Source organism: Camelus dromedarius, chromosome X (assembly GCF_036321535.1).
Source record: "Camelus dromedarius isolate mCamDro1 chromosome X, mCamDro1.pat, whole genome shotgun sequence".
Classification (NCBI taxonomy): domain Eukaryota; kingdom Metazoa; phylum Chordata; class Mammalia; order Artiodactyla; family Camelidae; genus Camelus; species Camelus dromedarius.
The window spans coordinates 96,739,640-96,754,150 of NC_087472.1; the positions used below are offsets into that span (position 1 = coordinate 96,739,640).

Below are 14,511 nucleotides of genomic sequence, written 5' to 3' on the forward strand. Positions count from 1 at the left end.
CTTTTGCAGTGGATAAGGAAGAACTAGGAAGTATCAGTTACTCCAGTACAGAATGACAGAATCGAAAGTTTCTTGTAAAATAGCTGTGTTTGTCATAGTTGGAAGACATTTTTCTTTTCATTGGTTAAAGTCTGAACTTTAAAAATATTGGCTTCATAATTCCTTCACTGTGAAACAGATTGAAATGATTGTGGTTTCTCTTGTTGTTAAAGTGTAAGTGCTGTCAGATTTATACACCCAAATGAGTGCCTGTCAAAACAGTCATTTTGAGAGGACAGATTTAATTATTCTGTCACTACATCTCTTCCAAACACACCGTCACTGATCAATATATTTATTCCAAAAATATCATCACTGATCAAAACATTTTTGTCCCTTTTCATTTGGAGTTGTCATCATACTCTGAGGTGGATTCTTTAGAATATTCTCAGGAGCCAGCCATTTTCGTTTCTTGCATGTTTCAAAACAAATTAATATTCATTGCAAAAACTTTAGGAAATACAGATAATACTAAAGAATCTTCTTAATCCCACCACCTATAGATAACCACTGTTAACATCTTTCTCAGACTCGTTTCTGGGCATACTTATATACCCTCAATTTGACATTTTCAGAAATCACACAAATCCCTCCCCCCTGCTTTTTAAACAAATACCATTTTCTAGTCTCCTTTTATTTCAAATATGTTGAGACTGATTTTTTTATAGGCTTAAAATTTGATCTGAAGGCATTTGGAAATGGAAGCCATATGATCACATATCAAAAGTAATTTTCCTTTATTTGTTATATAAATAGTTGCAGTAAATTCTGACTCAGTATATGATATGTCAAGGTTACTACTTTGAAGAGAAAATACTTTTTTTTTGGAGGAGGTACACTTTTTCTCTGGCTGCATTTTAAAAAATCATCTTAAGCAATTTTTTTTAGTTCCATATTTTTGAATTGTGGTAAAAAAACTACATAATATGATATTTACCATCTTAACCATTTTTAAATATACTGTTCAGTTGTATTAAATATATTCACACTGTTGTGGAAAAGATCTCCAGAATTTTTTCATGTGGCCAACTTGAAACTGTACCCATTAAACAACAAATCCCAATTTCCTCCTTCCCCCCAAGCCTCTGGTAACCACCATTCTACTTTCTGTTTCTATGAATTTGACTACTTTAAATACTTCATATAGGTGAAATCATACAGTATTTGTCTTTTGTGACTGGCTTATTTCACTTAGCATAATATCCTCTAGGTTCTAATTTTCCATTGTGTGTATATACTGCGTTTTGTTTATCCATTCATCTGTCCACAGACACTTGGGTATCTTTCACCTGTTGGCTATTATGAATAATGCTGCTATGAAGGTGGATGTGTAAATTTATCTTTGAGACCCTGCTTTCAATTCTTTTGGATGTATATGCAGAAGGGGAATTGCTGGATCATATGGTAATTCTATTTTTAGTTTTTTGAAGAACCTCCATATTGTTTTCCTTGTTAATTGCACCGTTTTATAATCCCACCAGCCATGAACAAGGGTTCCAGTTTCTCTATATCCTCGTCAACACTTGTTATTTTCTGTTTTTTTGATAGTGGCCATTGGGTGTGAGGTGAGAAAATACCTATTTTAAAAATTATATAAGTAATATTATATTAAAAACTAATATATATTAAAATAGATAAACAACAAGTTCGTACTGTTTAGCACAGGGAACTATATATTCAATATCTTGTAGTAGCTTACAGAGAAAAAGAATATGAAAATGAATATATGTATGTTCATGTATGACTGAAGCATTACGCTGTACACCAGAAATTGACACATTGTAAACTGACTATACTTCAATAAAAATATATATATTAAAAATTGTGTAAGTAATGCTGAATTAACTTTTCCTTGTAAAAAGTCAGTGTATAATACAAGGGAATATATTCAATATCTTGTAGTAGCTCATGGTGAAAAATAATATGAAAATGGATATATGCATATTCATGTATGACTGAAGAATTGTGCTGTACACTAGAAATTGACACAGCATTGTAAATTGACTAACTCAATTTAAAAAAGAAGCAAAAAAAAGGTCAAACAGTGCAGTTAAGATAATTATCAGTTTCCCATCATCTGCTTCCCTCTAACCCTTTTCTCAGAGAATAGCCTCTGTTACAGGCTTGGTATGTGGCCCTCCAGATTAGAAAGGATGTGTAAAATACAAGTTCTGTACTGAATACTCGTTATGAGGGAGGCATAGTCTTCTGATGTTTGAAGAATGTGGACTCATTTAGTTTCTCTTTATTTTTAATTCAGTTTATGACACATTACTAAGGACAGCAATGCAACCTGTTTGGGCAATATTGTTGATTGTTTTCATCATTTTGTTTTACCCTAAATTCTTTCACATAATTTATTTTTTGTTTTATGTTCTTTTTTAAGAACAAAGATAACCTCAAAAGTATTGTCAGTTTTTTTAAAAATCCATTTCAGATTTTTACCTCTTAAACAACTGAAAAGAATCAGATTAAAAGCATTTTGTTTTTACATGAAAAATGCTTTCAGTTGGAAATTTGTGCAGAAAAGTTTAACCGAAGATCAAAGAACCAGTGTAACATATGGGGAAAAATACATAATTGTGCCTCATTTCCTATAAATAGGGGAATATTTAATTTTAAATGGCATTTACTTTTTTTTTACATTTTTTATTGAGTTATAGTCATTTTACAATGTTGTGAAATGGCATTTACTTTTAAAATGTCTCCAAATGCGTTTATTTTCCACCCACAGTGATAGATATAAAAATGATGTTATTCAGTAACTTTGGCCATAGCTGCACATTTTAGTATATAGGATATATGACAGCTAAATGATATAATAGCTAAAATGCAATAATTAAAACATTAGATTTATTTATGCAGTTTTTGATACCAAGTTGTTTTGAGTAGATTACCAATGACTTTCCATCTGACCTTGAAATTAAAAGGGAACTTCTGGATTGAGAATGTTTGTGATATGCAGCAGCCATGGTTTATGGTTGCTTATATTTTCTCCATCTAGAGATTGTAGCTACGTATGAGTATAGCTGAACAGATTGTAGTGTGTCAGAAATCATCCTCATGTTCCAAACCTTTGGTTTTTTTTGTTACAGCTCTTTACAGAGGCTCTTTTTAGTGAACTGAATCTTAACATCAATATGGTGGGTGACTTTGCTTAAAAAAAAAATGGAAGGAAGGAACGGAGAAAGGCAGAAAGGCATAAACTTCTGATTGTTGATTCTGTCTTCTCTCTACAGTTGTTTCCCAGAATTACCAGTTGTGGTACATAATTCCTTTTTCTGTGTTACTCCTGTCCTTTGGTAGTGCATTTCTCATAGGTGGTGTAATTCTTTGCTTATTCACTTTATCAGATGACGGAGCCTGCAACCACATCTTGTTGTTTTTGAAGTCTATTTTCATTGTTTCATTAAAGAGTTGCTTTGATGTTGTCCTTTGACTGTGTGACTTGTAAGGCTATTGAATGAGGTAGGGAACTCAGAGAAAAACAGGTTTTTGGAGAAAGAGAATTCATTATGAGGCAGCAATTGAAAAACCTGGTGAGACACACAAGCCTGAGGCTTAGGGAGAGGCCAGGCTGGAAATATGATTTGGGCATCAGTAGCATAAGGTGGGTGTTAAAGACCTAGATTTAAATGAAATTGCTCTGGAGTGAGAAGAGGAGAGGGTTAAGTACTACTCTGACTCATTAACCTTGAAGAGATGGGCAGAAGAAGAGAAGGCCCAAAAGGAGAGTAAAAGTGCCCTGCAAAAAAAGCTTATAGGATGGGGCCAGAGTAGAATCAGAAGCCAGAGTAAGAGAGAGTTTCAAGATGGGGGAGTGGTCACAGTTTCAGGGTGCAGCCGAGGTACCACATGTCCATTGGAGTTTAGTAACTGGGAGGCCATTGGTGGCCTTGGGAAAACTGGTTTTAGATATATTGAGTAGTGAAGGGAGGAGGGAATAAAGTAGAGAAGGCAGACAGAATCTGTCTAACTTTGTGTTGACATATACCATATATACAGGAAAGTGCACAGATCACACGGAATTTTCAGAAACTGACCATACTAGTATATCTGGTACTCAAGAAGCCTTCAGGGCCCTTCTAGTCATTGCCCAGCTTGCTAAGGGTATCCACTATTCTGCCTTCTAACCAGACTTAAAAAAAAAATTTGTCATTGGAGGGAGATGGAAGGATAAAATAGTTAGAAAGGGGATCAGGGGTGGGGAGGTGTTGTTTGTGTTGTGTTTAAGATGGGAAAGATTTTCTTGAATGTAAATAAATCCCATAATTTCGCTAGTGGGTGGCCAGTCACTGTTTCTTTTTAGGTTTAGGATGATTTTCATTTCATTTTTTCAAATGTTTTTAGAAATAAGTACGATTGAGTGTTTATACAAACTTAAGTTGAATAACTGTTCCCAAAGCATCTGCTTGTAGAATAGTGGTTTTCTAAACTTGGCTGATCGTGGGAATAGATTCTTGGAGCTCTCTTAGGTTTATTGAATCAGACACTCTGGGGGAAGGCATTGGAATCTGCACTTCTAAAAACTCCCCAGGTGATTCTGAAACCTTCTGTGTATACAGGCCTGCAACGCGAGGCTTACATTTTATTGAACAGGAAACATGTATTTTTAATGGAAGGTCTAATAAGATAATAGATCTGTAATTGTAGGAGAATAAAAGATTACCCTTCTTAATAAGGAGGGAGACTATATACTGGGTTTTTCATGAAGTTGAAGAAGAAAGCAAGTTATCAAGGATTTGAGCCCCACCATTCCTGAGCGTCCTTGAATAATTCTAAGGGAGACTTATTTAGCTTGAGATTTTTATTTGTCTTTAAAGCAGTTTTACTGGGACACAATCAGAAAGTGGTCCTGGAACTAGAGAGTGGGCAGTACACTTTTATTTGCAAAACAAAGATAGTTTAGCCTTCTGAATATCCATTATGATCTGAGTGTGACCTCATCCAATTCATACCTTGGTTAACTGTGTCCTAGAATCTGCCCTTGCTGCTGGTGCTGAAGACTAAACTCAATCTCATGCCTGAGTCTCTAGAAAAATATTTTTTTTTAAATTGTGACCTGTGTCTTTCTGAGTAAACGCATGAGCTTCCCGGAAACTCTGTAAGGGCAAGCAGGGATTACGTCTGCTTAAGTGTTGTGTCCTGTTTAGCACTGTGCCTGACATGTAATAGGTATATAGTAAATATTTGTTTTCGAAATTAAATTCTAGTTGACCTCTTCCAATTGTTATATCACATATAACCCCGCTTACCTAACCAGATTTATTTTGTTCTCATCAGTCCTTGATGGGCTTCATTGGAGAGACTAAGACGTGAAAGCCTTTAAGACAGTGGTGGCCTACTCCTTTGCACCACTTCTTGTTAGGGCCCCATCCAACCAACTGCCAATCCTGGTGCTCAGTTTCCATTGACATTTAAGCCCTCTGAGAACTATGTAAAATAAAAGTTGAAAGACAAAGAGAGTCCAGAGGTCTAAGATGGAGAATATACCTTGATAGGGGGAGAGTGTATAAGATATCTTGCTGGGGAATAGAATCAGACAAAAAGAAAGAGGGTTTAACCACATGAGCCAGGGAACTCAATGACACTCCCTCTGAGGTTTGCAAAGCTAAGGGTCACTAACTCACCTTTGTCTGAGCTAAATTTTAGTTTCCCCTATGACTATGGGTCTCTTACAGCTATATTCAAAACCTCAATCAAGCCAATAAATTAGGGTCCTTAATTTGAGATCCCCAACTAGCTGAATTCCAAGGGGGCATCTAATAACTGAAGGGCCCACTGCAGAGGAAAGGCTGGATCTAAAGCAGTGCAACTTTTGAATCTAGTTAGTCTGTGGCTGTGGCTTAGCACTCATTGAAGATAGAGCTCTTAGCAGAGTGGGCTTGACTTTGTTCTAGTAAGCCAAACTCATCTAATCCAAAGTAGAGAATGTTTAATTAGCTCTTAGAAAGTGCATATATACCCACTTACTGAGCCAGGCCATCTGCCCTGGGTGGAGAGTGAGCCTGGCAAATAAGAATTCTCAAGGACTGTCACTTGGGACAGTGAGTGCTCAGGCCATCGGTACCTACAGCCTAGAGGCTTCAGCTACTCATCGGAAAAGGTCCAGAGGCGATCTCACTTCCCAGGAAAAAGTCTGGCTGTACTATAATGGGTCAGAACCCATTACTGAGAGAGAACGTCTTTGTGTTCATATCTGACCAGGCAACCTAGCAGGAGTGCCCTTGGTGATAAAGCCAGAGCTTCAGTGATTATTACCTGATTGGTTAAATCTTTCTTCAGGACATCTAACTTCTAGATTTGTATTTCTTTTCTTCCCTGGGGAGACAAAGGATTGAAGAAGGTTCTTCTTTGCCCCCCCTTATTGCCTTCACACTTTCCTGGCGTGATCTCTGCCAATTGTAACAACCTTTCCTTCTTAAATTGTAATATTGAATGGGTTCACCTGAATAATCAATATGAGCTCTGACAAATTATGATAGCCACCTGGCAGGGGCCCAGCATCTAGAATCCCCATTTGTGATAACTCTGGTCTGGTCAAGGCAGGATAGGGTAGTCTCTCACCAAGAGGAGCCCTCTTTGAGGCCCAAAAAGAAAGTGAACCACCCAAGATGATGGGCAGTGCATCTGCATCAGGCTTGTCTGCCTCTGGATCTTTTACCCAGGCTCTTCCTGTGGGTTTCCATTGCACAGTTCTGTACCACCCAGATCCTTACTACAGTCAGGTATGTGGCTGACTCCTTCCTAAGAATGACCCCCCTGGTCTGTGGTTCCCACCCATATTTTGGCATGAACTTGGCATGGTTTAGGTGTGTGTGGATTTTTTTTGAGATGTAGTTTACGTACAGTGAGATGGACAGATGGTAAATTGTACAGATCATACAGCAATTTGAGTTTTGACAAATGTATACACCTTTTGTAAACCACACCCAATCAAGATATAGATCATTTCTGTCACCCCAGAAAGTTCCCTTGTGCTCCTTCTCAGTAAGTCTAACCCCCACCCCCACACGCTTCTCTCCCAGGCATTAACTGTTCTGATCTCTATCACTGTGTATTAAGTTTGAGGCCGTGGATTTTAAAACATACAGATTTTCTTAAAGTCTGGCAAGATACGTCAGAAAATAATATTTGTTCAGATAAATCAGTGCTCCCTAATGCAGGGGGATGCCCCCAGGAGACTTTTGACGGTGTCTAGAAACAGTTTTGACTCATGAGTGAGAAGGGTTCCTACTGGCATCTAGTGGATGGAGGCCAGGGATGCTCCTAAGCCTCCCACAGCGCCCAGGGCAGCCCCACAGCGGAGTGATCCAACCCCAAATGCCAACAGTGCTGAGGTTGAGAAACCCTGAGGTAAATCATGTGCTCTCTGCTGAGAGAATTGTGGCCCTGGGGAGTGTTAATCTGTGGCTCTTCCAGGCCTCTAGGGGTGAGAGGTTTTTTTTTTTTTTTTTGGTTATTTGTTAAGAGCCTACAGAAAGCTCAAAAGGCAACTGCAGGAAGGGGCATTCTTGGGTGCCACCACCCTTGTGGCCACAGTCCTTGCTGTGTAGTGGGAGTGAGCATGGGCTTGGGCAGGCGGAGATGAACAGGAGAAGAGGGAGGTGAAGAAAACAACTTGGGCAATAAAGGGACAGGCTTAGCATAATATTAAAACTAGAAAAATGGACAAGAGGGGAAAATAAAGTGGAAATTAATGATACCTGAAGTACAAGCAACAGCATCAAAAATAAGCAAGTGAGGCTACATCAAACTAAAAACCTCTGCACGGCAAAAAAAAAAAATCAACCTACAGAATGGGAAAAAATATTTGCAAACCATGTATCTGATAAGGGATTAATAGCCAAAATATATAAATATACATACAATTCAATAGCAGAAAAACTAATAACCCAATTTAAAAATGGGAAAAGGACCTGAATAGACATTTCTCCAAAGAAGATATACAAAAGGCTAGAAGATATATGAAAAGATGCTCAACATCACAAGTCATTAGGAAAATATAAATTAAAGCCACAATGAGATACCATCTCACTCCTGTTACAATGGCCATCATCAAAAGGGCAAGAGATAAATGCTGGCGTGGATATGGAGAAAACAGAACCCTTGTTCACTGTTGGTAGGACTGTAAATTGATGCAGCCACTGTGAAAAACAGTATGGTGGTTTCTCAAAAAATTCAAAATAGAACTACCATATGGTCCAGCAATTCCACTTCTGGGAATATATCAAAAGGAAACAAAAGCACTAACTTGAAAAGGTATCTGCACCCCCATGTTCATAGCTGTGTTATTTACAATAGCCAAGACAAGGAGACAAGCTAAGTGTCTACTGATGGATGAATGGATAAAGAAGTTGTGGTATATATATATATATGTATATATATATAGTGAAATATTGTTCAGGCATAAAAAATGAAGAAATCCTACCATTTGCAACAACATGGATGGACCTTGAGGTCATTATGCTAAGTGAAATAAGTCAGACAGAAAAAGACAAATACTGTATGATCTCACTTGTATGTGGAATCTAAAAGCAAGCAAATAAAAAAACCAAACTTGTAGAAAAAGTGATCGGACTTGTGGTTATCATAGTTGGAGGAAGGTGGGAGGGAGGAGGAATTGGAGGAAGGTGGTCAAAAGGTACACATTTTCAGTTATAAATAAGTACTAGACATGTAATGTACAACATGATGACTATAGATAACACTCTTGTACAATATATAGGAAAGTTGTTGAGAGAGTTAATCTTAAGAATTCTCATCACAAGGAGAAAATTTTTTCTTTTTTTTCAATGTTTTTATATTTTTATTGAAGTATAGTCGGCTTACAGTGTGTCAGTTTCTGGTGTACAGCCCAATACTTCAGTTATATAGGAACATACATATATTCATTTTTATATTCTCTTTCACTGTAAGTTACAAGATATTGAATATAGGCCCCTGTGCCATACAATATAAACTTATTGTTTATCTGTTGGTTTTTTTAATATATTAGTATCTGCAAATCTCGAACTCCCAATTTATCCCTTCCCACCCTGGTAACCATAAGTTTGTTTTCTATGTCTGTGAGTCTGTTTCTGTTTTGTAAATAAGTTCTTTTGTCTTTTTTTTTTTTAGATTCCACATATAAGTGATATCGTATAGTATTTTTCTTTCTCTTTCTGGCTTACTTCACTTAGAATGACATTCTCCAGGACCATCCATGTTGCTGCAAATGACATTGTTTTATTATTTTCTGTGGCTGAGAAGTACTCCATTGTGTAAATACACCACAACTTCTTTATCCAGTTATCTGTTGATGGACACTTAGGTTGCTTCCATGTCTTGGCTATTGTAAATAGTGCTGCTATGAACATTGGGGTGCATGTGTCTTTTTGAATTAAGGTTCCCCCTGGATATATGCCCAGGAGTGGGATTGCTGGATCATATGGTAAGTCTGTTTTTAGTTTTTTGAGGAATCTCCATACTGTTTTCCATAATGGCTGCACCAAACTCTTTTATTTTCTTTTTTAAAAATTGTATCTATATGAGAAGATAGACATTCGTTGAACCTATTGTGGTAATCATTTTACAGTATATGTAAATCAAACCATCATGCTGTACATCTTAAATTTATATAATGATGTGTCAGTTATTTCTCAATAAAACTGGAAAAATGCATTAAAATTCAAGAAAACGTTAAATTTAAAAAGCAAACGAGTTGAGATATAAAATAAAAGATGAAAGTGAGTGAGAATATTCAGTAAGAACATAAAAGAACATCTGAATTAAAAAACAGTAGAAGGCTGTGAGATGAAAAATGAAATATGTGAAAAGTAGATAGGATTACAGGTTGAAAGCAGGAATTGAGAATTAAAATGGTCAACACACGGCATTATATCTAATGAGGATGAAATAGGGGACAGTATGAACCCAAAATGTTTGGATGATGGAGTAGGAAAAGGGGTGGGGCACCAGCTATTGCCAGTAAGGAAGGGAATCTGAAACACAGTTGGGGCAGGGCCAGCCAGCTGGCTCAGTGGAAAGTCCCCAGTTTAAGCAGCATTGTCAGTAAGTTGTGTCAGACCCAGAGGGCAGAGAGCATTGAGTTGGCACTTCCAGATACCAGCAGCCTCGTAGGCCCTCTCCAGGGGCCACCCTTACTGTCAGCAGTGGCTTACACTAACCTTTATTCTGGAAGCAAAAGAAATTAGTGGCAATATTGCCTTGAAAATAATACCTTTCAAGTATTTCACTTAATGCTTCAGGGTGTGTGAATTATTTTTAAACCAGTTAAAGTAATAACCACTCTTTTAAAAAAAATAGCTTCTAGCTTTTTATTTGCTTCTACAATACAGGAATTTCCTTTTTTGGTGTGTGACTCCAGGCATACATTTCAACAGATCTTTTTAGGTTTTATCCAGCATTATATGTTTTGTGAGGATTACAGAATAGCCTAGTCTTTCATATTACAGGCACTGTAATCTTAGGAATATGATTTCCATGGTGCTGAATCATGCCTAAGTAGTTAGAGCAAGTCAATAGCTCATTTATTTTTCTCCTCTCTTTTGTCCATTCACTTAGGCAATAAACAGTTATTGAGCATTTCTTTTGTGCTAGGCACAGTTAAGGGCACTAGAAATATAGGATAAGACACAGCCCCATCCTGAAAGGACTTCCATCTTGGTAGGGAGAACTTGGTAGACATAAACAAACGGGTAAGTGAGAAAAGAAAATCAGTAAATCTCCCTGCTCTTTGGTAGTTCTATAGAAAGACAAAGCAAATATAGAACATTCTAGCCAGAGGAAGCAGCATGTGAGAACCCATGATTCTGGGAAGCAGCATGAGAGAAATATTGAGAGTTCAAGTTTTGTGGGAAAAGGCAAAAGGACAGAGAGATGAAGTTAAGAAGGTGGTTGAGGTCAGATCATAAATGAGCCCTGTTTGTCTCACATAAAAATCCTAGGTAATAAATACCAAAAGATCTCAAATAAGGATATAGAAGATAATCAGGTTTGCAGTTTAGAAAGATCATTCTTTCGCAGTGTGGTGGTTCAAGTCATCAGAGGGCCTGATGAATTAAGCTGTTGAAACAATCCAGGAAAGAAGCAAGGGCCCAAGGGAAGATTGTACTGGAGGGCATAGAGAAGAGAGAGTGACTTGAGGCCATTTAGTAGGCAGAATTAACAGGACTTAATGGCCAGTGGGATGGGGGTGGTGCTGAAGATGACCTCAGAGTTTCTGATTGGGTTGTCCTGGATGGAATTACCATTCCTGAGAGAAGTAGAGGAAGAGGGGGCATATCTGAGGGAAAGATGCTAGGTGGTGAACTGCTGTGTAATACATTTTTAAAATGTATTATTTTTTGAAAAGCTTTCATGATTCCACAGCACACATCCACCCATCAGGCCTAGTGTGGACTCAGAGGCACAGACAGGATCCTGATGACTTGGTTTTTGGTGTGTTTGGTCTGGGGACCCTGTGTCCCATCCAAGTGGGAATGTCCAGAAATAATAGGATAAGCGAGTTGGGAGCTTGGGAGGGAACTCTGCGCTGGAGCTGCATATCTGGGAGTCACTGGCTTTGTGTCGAAGCCATGGGCATGAGTGACCCAGTCAGAGAGAGCAAAGCACAGAAAGAGACGAGTTCGGGAACTGAGATCAGGGGAGACCAGATCTGGATGGGAATGGAAAGGGAGAGCTGAAAGTTTGATTAGTAGAATTACAGGAAGAATCTTCACTCTGTTCAGGGAATCACTAGGTGGGATCGTTTAAAACTCCTTCCCTTGTTGTTATTGATGATTGTGTGTGTGTATCTTTTATTTCACTTGAAAGGCTAAGTAGAAAAACCTCAGGAACTACTGTCTTTTAGGAATTAGAATAAAGGTGACCTGAAACTTTAAGTTCGTGAGAACATGTTTTTTAGGTTCTGATTCCCATAAGACTTCAAGAATACATTTATTTCTCATAAAGTGCAATAAGCCTTTCAAGACAGGAGTGGCTGAGGTCACAAATGTGCTCACATTATGTACATTCAGTTTGTAGCCTTGAGAGAAGACTTAAGATGGCTTCTGTGTTTCAGGTAATTCAGAGGTCTGTGGGGCCGGCCAGCCTGAGTCTGCTCACCTTCAAAGTCTATGCGTCACCAAAAAAGGACTCACCTCACAAGGCTTCTGTGAAAGTTAATGAGGTAACATGTTGTGATATATTTTCAATGTCTGATTTAGTTACTATAGGAAGTATACACATTGAATATCAATTCTGAAGATACGTTTTTTATAGTTTGTTTTTCTTTGTGGGAAGCCTCTAAACTATGGCTTTTTCAATTGATAAACTTTAATTAATGGTACTTAGCTAAGGGCATAATTAAGGAATATTTCCTAGATTTTTTTAGTGGAGAATCTGCTGTGTCCTAGTAGATTGTAAGCACAACTCACTTCTAAGTGATCTGCCCGATTCTAGACTGCTTATCAAGCCAGGAAAACATATGTTTTTCCCTCTCCTAGGAAATTAAAGACCTGGGCTCATTCTGCTTCTTGGCTGGATTAGAGGCTCATAAGTAGATGCTTAATAAATACTAAGTAAAGAAAACAAGAAATTGTCTCTCCATTGTTGACATTCTTTTTCGTCTATACTTCTCACTGATTATTTTGGATATCTGGTTTCTTTTGACTTTGAGTAAGTGTCATAAAGGTCTACCTCCAGTCATGGCTATGGTTACTTATGTGGTGCTTACCTAAAACTAAATACCTTACTTCTTTGCCCTTTACTCTCTTCTTCTCAGGCTTTGGGACAGTGGTATTTTTAAGGGTGAAGAAGGCAGCCAGTGGTGGCTGTGAAGTGTCACCAGTCTGTGTTGGGAGCAAACCTCTCCGGCTTTGGTTAGCACTAGACTGCTCATTAGAACTATGTCACATGCTTTTTAGTTACTCTCAAGCTTTTTTTCCTACCCTTCCTCCCACTCACCCTTTAGAGTAATAGAATCCTTCCAAACTAAATCTAAGGGGGAATATCAAATACCAATGTATAAAACGTGTCAAGGAAGACTGCTTTGTCTGCTACCAGTAGGTTGGTGGGAGGCTAGGGCACCTCATAGCCCTACTCTCTTGGCCTGATTGATTAAGGAAATAAGCAAGGTGCCAAGATCCTCTGAAGCAAGGTGCACATAATCCTTGGTCACTGTAATTCATGAATTATTAGAGATACAATGCTTACAAATTTGATAATGATTATGTTATCTCATTCCTGTGTACACTTTTTGATTTTTGTTTTTTTTTTAATCTATACAGCTTTCACTCTACTCCGTTCCTGAGGGGCAGTCTAAATATGTGGAAGAGCCAAGGACCCAACTTGAAGAAAGCATCTCCCATCTCCGACATTATTGTGAGCCATATACAAATTGGTGTCAGGTACAGCTGTTCTGAAAATGGAATGAGTGCATTTCTGTTGAAGTCAGTAGTGAAAAGTCTGTATTGGCTGATTATTTTCAGAAAAAGGCAGTATAAAGGGCCCTGCCTTAAGAGTGCCCAACTTAAAAATGCTCATCAGTCCCATCTCTGGGGGCGGGGTAGGGTGGGGAGCAGAGAGCCCTAGCTTCCTGTTGGTGACTGTTGCCACAGCCACAGAGAGAATTTCCTTCTCACTGAATAGCATGTGGCACCTTGACTAGAAAGCAGAGGACTGGTACCTATCTTGTTGGTCACAACTAAGAAAACATCACCCACAAGGGGAGGATATGGGGCTGGATGTAAACATTTATATCAAAATTAGAAAGTTTCCCTCCCTACAGAGATATTACAGCTCAGTACCACTTTAAACTGGAATGGGTTCAGAGCTTTTTGAATGCTGTAATAGGAGGGTACATAACTAGAAACGGGTGGAATTACATACTTGAGTGATCAAAGAACTAAATATGCAGATTGACTTCTACTGCTTAGGTTTTAGATCAGGCATTTGTCCTTCTGTTCATGAAGGCATGTCTGTGATTTTTAACATCTGAAACCGAAGTTTACAGTCTATAGAACGCTTTTGTGGGCTTTGATACACGTATTTGCCGTACTTGATTTTGATTTTAAAAGTTGATGACGGAATAAAAGTATGAGTGTGGTGTGGTCTAGATTTATTTTGCTTGAGATTTATAAGCTTAATTTTTATCTAGAACTTGTTTTAAAATTTTTAATTTCCTCTATCTGTGCCAGTGCTGAAGTTTTGTTCACCAATTTAGAAAGAAAATAATAAGCATAGACTCTGTCAGCTGTGTAAATTAGACCATTATACTTCAGTATCTTGACTGTATTACTGAGTCTTGAAATACCTAAAGACTTTATATATAATGTGTTGTAACTCACTTAGACTTTATTCTCTTGTTCTAGAAGATTTTTAAACCATCTGCTGGTGGTTAAGGTCAGCACATTTGCAAATATTTTTGTGTCATGTAGATATGACTACTGTTATTTCTCTTTGTTTTTGGAGGGCGGGGATTATAAAAGT

General features: G+C 37.9%; 1 protein-coding gene across 1 annotated transcript in view; it reads left to right on the top strand.

Moving 5' to 3' along the window:
• Positions 1-14,511, top strand: part of APOO (apolipoprotein O) — a 46,992-nt gene that overhangs the window by 8,822 nt on the left and 23,659 nt on the right. The window contains exons 2-3 of the mRNA XM_031445701.2: positions 12,104-12,211; positions 13,311-13,430. Coding sequence (XP_031301561.1) covers positions 12,104-12,211; positions 13,311-13,430 — 228 coding nt within the window. The remainder of the gene's footprint in view (positions 1-12,103; positions 12,212-13,310; positions 13,431-14,511) is intronic.